Source organism: Palaemon carinicauda, chromosome 19 (assembly GCF_036898095.1).
Source record: "Palaemon carinicauda isolate YSFRI2023 chromosome 19, ASM3689809v2, whole genome shotgun sequence".
NCBI classification, from domain to species: domain Eukaryota; kingdom Metazoa; phylum Arthropoda; class Malacostraca; order Decapoda; family Palaemonidae; genus Palaemon; species Palaemon carinicauda.
Genome location: NC_090743.1, coordinates 99,303,761 through 99,312,717, shown reverse-complemented (window position 1 = coordinate 99,312,717; position 8,957 = coordinate 99,303,761). Strand labels below are relative to the sequence as shown.

Sequence of the window (8,957 nt, the reverse complement as noted above, 5' to 3'; positions counted from 1 at the left end):
AGGTTGACGTTCATACCATTTTCTTACTGCGTTGTATTTGGCATTTTCTACAGACTCCAATGAAGAGCTTTAGCCAGTGCATCATTGCGTTGCTTATTGTATATTGATTCTGAGCAAGTGCTGAATGGGCTCTTTAGCTATGGTAAGCAGCTCTTCTAGAAGAAGGACACGGCAAAATCAAACCATTGTTCTCTAGTCTCGGGTAGTGCCATAGCCTCTGCACCATGGTCTTCCACTGTCTTGGGTTAGAGTTCTCTTGCTTGAGGGTACACTCGAGCACACTATTCTATCTCATTTCTCTTATCTTGTTTAGTTAAAGTTTTCATAGTTTTATTAGAAATATTTATTTAAATGTTACTGTTCTTAAAATATTTTATTTTGCGTTTTTTCATTTCCTCGCTGTGCTATTTTCCCTGTTGGGGCCCCTGTGTTTATAGCATCTTGCTTTTCCAACTAGGGTTGTAGCTTAGCAAGTAATAATAATAATAATATATTGTTTCATGTTTGAGGAAATGTTAGTTCCATCTATTGTTCGTTGAATATATCTTATTTTCAAATCTTGATATTGTGCGACCATTATTATCCTCTCAAGTTCTCCCCTCTGTAGCCACTGTAATGTTTCCTTACTGGCCAATTTTTCAGTTTGTCTCATGAATTGTCCATGCATTGGTTTACTTTGCCATTCTTTTAGTCTCTTATTTCTTGATCTTCCCTTATATACTTTTGGGTCTTCATCCCGTTTTCCCAAGTTTTTTTTTTTCTTTTTTTTTTTTATGCATTCTTTAGCCATTCAATTCAATAGTCCAAAGATATTATCCCAACGTTCTAGTTACCATGTTGACACAACCTTTTGTAATGATGAGTTATTTGAGTCTGTCAATCTTTGATCCTGGGTGCATTTCTTAGTACACGTTTATCAATTTTCTATTTTGTTCCTATTTCCTTAGTTCTGAGTTCTTCCTCTTCACTATTCCTGCACTGTCCCTGATTACTAGCAATGGTATAGGCGTTTATGGCCTATACAATGCTTCCAAGATTAAGCTTTGATTTCATTATAGCTGTGATTCTTAGCATGTATTCACTTCTAATATTTCCCTCTATCTCCTGGTGTTTTATTGCTTTTACTTAAAATATTTATAACATACTTCATCGATGTCCTTGATAACATTTACACCTGACAGCTTTAGCCATTCAGTTCATGTTACTTTTCCTCTTTCTATATCAATTAGAACACACATTTCTATTCCAAACCCCATCTTGATGCCTCCTGATGTTAAGGTTTACCATCTGGATTAGCACGCCCATTTTCTTTCAATCTTTCCCGAATAGCTTGATGTCATCCATGACTATCGGATATTCTATTCTGATTCCTCCTTTTTCTTTTTTGAGTTGGTAGTACCAATTTAGTCTTTTCCAGCAATCATGTCTAGACATCATAGCTACTACGAAGTGTAGTGGGGATAGTGAGTCCCCTTCGAAGATTCCTCTCCTGATGTTGACCTCAACAAGCTATTTTCCAGAACATGCACGCATGGTTTCCCAGTTTTGCATTGCATTCTTGAGGAAGTTGATACCATTATTATAATCATTATTATAATTATTATTATCATTATTACTATTATTATTATCATTATTATTATTATTATTTGAACTTTCAGCTAATCCTAGCTCTTAATGATCACTGTACACAATAGTTGCGTTAAAGTAACAGGTGTACAGTACACACCTGTCCCTGCATACTTGCCTCCTCTTGATGTACTAAGAACGGTGCTTACATGTTGTTTCAAGATTAATTTGTTGTTAATACTAGAATAGCATTCAAACCTTTTTTCTCTAATCTTGGGTAGTGCCATAGCCTCTGTACCATGGTCTTCCACTCTCTTGGGTTAGACTTCTCTTGCTTGAGGGTACACTCTGGCATACTATTCTATCTCATTTCTCTTCCTCTTGTCTTGTTAAAGTTTTTATAGTTTATATAGGAGATATTTATTTTAATGTTGTTGCTCTTCTTTAAATATTTCCTTTTCTTTGTTTCATTTCCTCACCGAGCTATTTTCCCTGTTGGAGCCCCTGGGCTTATAGCATCCTGCTTTTACAACTAGAGCTGTAGCTTAGCAAGTAATAGTAATAGACTTTAACGGCATTCTGAAATAATTATTTCTAGTTATTTTCCATTAAAATCTTTAATGGTTTCTGGTTGTTTCCGTTAGTTTTTACTTGGCAGTTAATTTTCTTACCACAAATACTATTATTTAGTATGACTTTTTTGCATTTATTAATCTACACACCAAATATTATATTCCACATGTAAAATGTTTAATCCATCTGAATTACAAGTTATAAGATAATTAATACGATATGCATTACACAACACTTCTCCAATCAAGATGTTTGTTACATTCATGTGTTCTCGTGTCTTCTTCGTCTTTCTCCATTACTGTGTTTACCCTTTCTGTTTAATTTCAGAACTGTTTAGTACTTTATATTAATCAAGAGAAAGCTTCGAATCTAATTTCTCAAAATATCATTAACAATTCTAGTATTTTTCAATTGTTAGAACATTTAGAACTCGGCGCTCTTTTTTATAAGAAACCCTAGTATTCCTCTTTCAAGCAAAGGTACAGTTAAAACTAGGAATATTTTCTTCTGTAACCTCTCTGTAAGAGCATAAAAAATTTTCTCCTCTTACACTAGATATTTTATGGCATATGACTACGTGGTTTTGTTCTCTATTAGCCACATTTCCAACTTACTCTTCATAGTGATCATTAAAATGTACTTATTATGGTTTTTTATATCATCTTTTTTCGACTTCTTTCTATATCATTAAAGACCTTTTTCTATTAAGTTTTCCTAAACTTTACCTGAAGATTATTTTTTATGGATATTTTACCTACGATTTAATTTGATTGTTTTAAAGGGGAAGTGGATTCTCTTGGGCACCGAAGGCCTCTTACCAAAAACTCAATAGCAATACTCGTTAATCCTTTATCAAAATCTATTCTATATTATAGTAAAACACGGTCGTAATTGCACTTAAAAACTATAACGAGATGATTGCAACATTCAATAGTTAGTCAATTGCAGAGTCACTGTAATAAATAACAATTGTTGCTGAAGAAATCGTGCGGTGACGATTGCCTATTCGGCCAGTAAAAGCAGCAGCAGAAGAGCCAAGACATAGGGGCAGACTTCCAAATTCCTGCTTTTGTTAATGCTATCTGTGAAAGAGACGAAACAAGAAATTATACAGAATTATAACAATATTTGATGAAATATTCACTCGACACATGAGGAACTACTTGTCTCTTATCGAGCCACTCTATTAACATGGCTGTTGACGATGCAGTTTGATAGGTTTTGATTATTTTTGTGCAAATGAAAACCTCTTTGAAAGTATAGAAATAATTATTTCGGAAATACTTCCATTCCTGGGATTTATCATCACTCATATAAATTTTTCACAGAAAAAAAAAATCTGCTTTTTGTTTACATTGCCTCAAGAAATCCGCGGTATCGAGAAAGAAATTACCTCCGTCACTACCCTAGCACCAATTACATTTGGTTTTACTTAAATAGGAGCAGTCATGAAGAAAAAAAATTTATTTTCTGTAATGTAAATTAAGTACAACAGAATTAAATTAGACAGTCTAGAAATTATTATTATATAAATACTTCCAATCCTGGGAGTCCTTATCACCCCAAAATCCAAAAAATCTGGGACAAACATTTCTGACTTTTTCTAACATTGCAATATCAACAAAGAATTTACCTCCGTTTTATTTTTTCTAATTCAATAGAAGCTGTAATGTATAAAATTAATTTAGTTTGTATAAAGTGAATCATATACAACAGAAGTAAAGTAAAGTAAATTAGTTACACATTTAATGTAACATTCAGAGAACCAATGAAACATTTTAAACTCATCTTTTAAGGAAAAACGTCAGTTAAGAGTCAAAAGCTTTTTTATGATAAAGCAAAACATAATTCATCATTTAAATGTGTCACTCAGACCAGACAGAAATATTTCATAATTTCAAAACCAATCTAAATTCCCAGACAATCGGCATGTTTTCATAGCAGACTATTCCTTATGTCAAATGGGTTCATGTTACTGAAGCAAATGCATAGACGATAGTCATTCTGTTCCCTATATTGGTTAAATGGTCCAAAACGTCATATCAATTGCTAGATGTTAGACTAAACTGCTCCTCCTACGAGACGAAGTATACCGTAACCTTATTTCATTCATTGTGTTTTTTATAATGAAAAAGGAATTTCTTCAATACTGATTTCATGATATCACACCTGTACCTCATCTTGAACAGAACAGAAAAGAGCATCCCTCTCAAAGAGCTTCAAAAGAACTGACTTTTTAAATGATAATTGCAAAATATTATCAAAATAAATTTTGGACATCACGGAGGGTCCATATCCCAAGTAAAGATAAAGAGTAATCTGGAAGTTTGTTTTTTTCTTTCATATTTACTTACTAAATTACGATAAAGTGAGATAATTTTTCAATGTTACTTACAAACATTAGAAAATAAAAGTGAAATGACGTTTTGTTCGATAAGGTCGACATCTGCTAATATCATGTTCATTGTGACCAGTACTAACTTGGGAGACAACGTGATTGGCTATCACGTCATCAGGGGGTGGGGCTTGTTTCACCCGGAATATTTGCAGTATATAGTACAAAGATAATTATACATGATATTATTTTTTCCCATCATAAGAGATATCCAGAAGACAAATATTAGATTTCAATTAAAATGGTTTGTGCATAAGCATTTCGAAGCAACTATATCATTGACTTCATCACACACTAAATTGCTACAACTGATAGCATTCTTTTTTCGTATTACCTGTGATTTTTTTTTAAGGGTATACTACAAGAATATTTGTCGTCAGACTAAATTAGATAATCAACCCGAAGGTAATAATCCCTAGATTCTTCATATCAACACTTCAACTTCACTTCAACAATAATCGCCATATATTCAAAAACCCAAATGTAAAACATTTTCACTGGAAAATTTATTGTCAATTAGCATTATTACTATATATTAATAATTTTGATAATTTCAATAATAATAATAATAATAATAAACGGATTTTGAGCGAAGTGAAAAATCTATATTTGGGTGAGATAGCCATGTCGTCCTGATGGAAGGTTTCTAATAGCTTCCAAGGGATATATGTACTACAGTGATATTCCCTGACAATTTACCTTTAGCTCTCCAGAATTTTAACTCCTGGCGCGAATATCCTTAACATTCTCTTAAGGATATCGCATTAATCAGGGGACGTATATCTAGATACGACATATAGCGATCTTCACCCCAAATAGCGTTTTCGCTTTGCGGGGGAAAAGTGGCAATACAAAGATATGAGGTTTACTTACATGAGTAAGTCAAAGAACTCTGGCATCTTAAATATACAAATTCCCGGGCGAATTAGGACGCAATTACATTCTAATAGACATTTATTTCTAATAAATGACTAAAGGAAATAACAAGTGAAACGAATGTAACATGATAAAGGAATTATACATGCAACATATACAGAAATTATTTTCCCCCTTTGAAAGGGAAGAAATGATGAGTGCTACTCTAAGACTGAAAAATGTTAATAAATTTTTCCTTTATAATTTCTGTAAATGTTGTATCCTATCAACACTGCGTACTACGTACACACGGCACAAGTGTTACCTGTATAATTCCACACCTAAGATTTTGAACAGACTTAGTGTCACCATGGTAACACTCACTTAAAGGGTATCACACCAGAAGTGTTGACACCTTTTCCCTTTAATTGATAGTCCCAATCAATTAACTGTTTATCGCAGTAATTAGACGACAGGTTTTAATACACTACCTGCGGCCACCACATAATGCTTCAGTTCATGGACCTGCTTAGCATAGTGTTTGTAGAACACTCTGGATGATTTCCATCCAGTATATGAGCGAAGACGCTCAAAGTCCATATACTGAAAGAAGTTCAGTGATGAAGCAATTTTCCTCGGATCATGACCTGCGGGTGTACTGTCAGGATCTGCTCTGCGAATAAAGTAGGAGAGCTTTGCCCTCACTTGTTTTAGGGATAAGTTTGATCCAGAGGTTTTTCCTTTAAAGAGCTGTCCTCCCCTGAAGTCTGAAGTTCTATGAAGATAGACCTTTAGACACTCTACAGGACATAGAGAGACATCTTCCTTCAGAGGGCAGATTCTCCAGGGACCCCACCTCTTAGTGGGTAGCTTGTTCTTAGCGAGAAAGGTTGGATCAGGAAAGAGATTCAGTTCTCCCGCTTCTGTGAACTGAATGTGGCCCTCATTTCTAGATAGGGCTACTATTCACTAACTAGCCACAGAGGCTATAGCAAACAGAAAAATAACCTTCTGGGTTAGATCCTTGAGGAAACAATCTTTATTGTTCACAGATGAGGCATAGTGTAGGACCTTGTCCAAAGACCATGATATGGGCTTTGGAGGTGCTGCAGGACTAAGCCTTACACATGCCTTCGGAATCTTATTAATGATTTCATTCGCCAGATCAACTTGAAAGGCATATAAAAGAGGTCTAGTCAAGGCTGACTTGCACGTAGTTATCGTGTTGGCTGCCAGACCTTGATTATGAAGGTGGACAAAGAAGGACAGACAGAAGTTCATTGAAATTTCTTTCGGTCCTTTTGCTTTTACAAAAGCAACCCACTTTTTCCAAGATGACTCATATTATCTTCTAGTTTACTTAGACTTGTATTCTTCTAAGAATTCTATATTGCCTTCTGAGATCCCAAATCTTTTCCTAATCGCTAGGGCAAGAAAATCATGAAATGAAGGGTTTGGGCTCTCTGTGATAAATCGAAGGCAATTAACTTCTGAACCCTCTGAGATAGTGCTGGGTTCAGTACTAGGGACAGCCTCAGCCTCAGTTCCTTCACTAGAGGGAACCAGTTGCTCTTGGGCTATTTGGGAGCCACCAGAGCTACCCCTCCCTGGAAGGATCTCAGTATGTTGAGGACCTTCAGAAGGAGATTGGATGGGATGAACAGGTATTCCTGAGTCAATCCCTTCCATACTAGAGACACGGTGTCTGTTACCTCCTCTAGAGGATCCTCGTATGGGGCTACATATCGAGGTAGTTTCTTGATGACGCTCATCCCGAAGAGGTCGATCTGCAGCTCAGGGACTTGTTCCCATCTGGGAGAGAATAGGTCTACGTCTGTGGACCATTCTAACTCTATCAACTTGAGCCTGAGTACAGCATCCACTGTCACATTGCGGATCGATTGTACATGAACTGCCGATAGGTGCCATCCTTTTAGGCAAGGGATGGCTAACATCACCTAAACTATATAAGACGCTCTCAAGCCTTGTCGGTTCCGATGTCTCATTATCGCTTCAATATCCCAGGTCAGCCTGAGGAGGTCTGATCTGAGTGGAGAGAGTTTCCCCAACCACGACAGGACTCCCATGGCCTTGGATAGAAATGACCAAGTCCCTTGGATTTTCCTCTGATGGGAGTGAACACCTGATTCTTCTGATAGACATCCATGCGGATGATCTTCAGTAGTCGAGGTAGTTGCAAGGGCACGGTCTTCAATAGGCTTTTGGCCTTTGACCATTGTTTGGGAAGCAATCAAGGAAAGACCGATATCGGTCATTTTACATCTCTTCAAGCGTTTGATGCATATCTTCTCCAGACTCTTAACGCATCTTTCAGCTGTGCTCTTAGCACTGGGTCTGTCACTATTGCGAACTGGAGAGAGTTCAGAACTCTTTCCTATTAGAGTCTTGGAATCCTGACTGATTACCATGGTCTCTTGACCGACCCTGCGATCTCCTTTTACATCCCTAAGGGAAAGGAGAGCCGGTGTGACCTCAGGTTTCAATAGTTTTTTAACCATTGAAGCCTTTGAGCTGGAGAGAATCGAGACTTCTTGAAGCTGATTTTGCATCCCCGATGTTCCAGGAACCGGATCACTTCCTTGGATGCTCGTAGACCAGCCACTTCGGGTGCTGGCCGCAGCAGCCTTTCGTCCAGGTACTTTGTTACCTGAACCATTTCTAGGCTTGGTTATTGCGTGACTGTGTCCGCCAATTCCGTGAAGATACTTAGGACTGTGTTTAGTCCGACAAGTATCTTTCTTAGGACATACGTTATCCTCTGTAACTTGAATCCTAGGTAGGAGGAGAGGGGTCGACTGACTGGAATCTGCAAATAGGCATCTTTCAGGTCTGACAAGACTGTGAACGCCCCTTTTTGAAATAGGGTCCTTATGTTCAGAAGGATTAACATTCGGAACTTGCTGTTTTATTTGAACTTGTTGAGTGGCAACAAGTCCAGAATGACTCTGAGTTTTCTTGAGTCCTTATTGTGAACACTAAACAGCCTTCCCTGGAATTCGATGGACTATACTTTCCTTACTACCTGTATGCTCTAGAGCTCTAAGGTATACTCTTCTAGAATGGGGTTGGGGTGTAGGAAGAGTTGAGGAAATGATGGTGGAAGCATGTCTATTTTCCATCCTAGTCCCATCTTGATTAGGCCTCAGACACAAGGATTGAAGGTCCAGCGATCCTGAAGAAACCTCCCTCCTACCAGAAGCATCTCTTTCTTTCGACTGATCAAAAGGTTTACCTCTTCGACCGCCTGCCTGCAGCAACGCGGTCATTGAAACTGTGGGATATTGTTGTACAGCCCGAGGAAAATTTCTAGACTTTTCCGTCTTCCTTTTAGGTTGGGGACCCACATCCGTGGAAGACTTTCTCTTTGAAGAGATGCCCCACTTCTGGAGAAGTCCCGTATTCTACGTGGTGGCTTTCTCAATCACCTCTTTGACTACCTCATTTGGAAAGAGGTCTATACCCCAGATGTTGGAAGATATCAGCTTCCTGGTTTCATGTTTCACTGTTGCGGCAGCGAACACGAACTCCCTACAGGTTCTCCTAGCCT

At 37.4% G+C, this 8,957-nt stretch overlaps 1 protein-coding gene across 2 annotated transcripts in view; it reads right to left on the bottom strand.

Moving 5' to 3' along the window:
* Positions 1-1,509: 1,509 nt before the first annotated feature.
* LOC137658289 (uncharacterized) overlaps positions 1,510-8,957 on the bottom strand; it is a 143,271-nt gene continuing 135,823 nt past the window's right edge. Inside the window, exon 5 of one of the 2 annotated variants that reach the window (XM_068392963.1) lies at positions 1,510-3,221. In XM_068392963.1, the coding sequence (XP_068249064.1) occupies positions 3,142-3,221 (80 nt within the window). In that variant the 3' untranslated portion in view covers positions 1,510-3,141. The remainder of the gene's footprint in view (positions 3,222-8,957) is intronic. The other variant, XM_068392962.1, reaches the window with a different exon arrangement.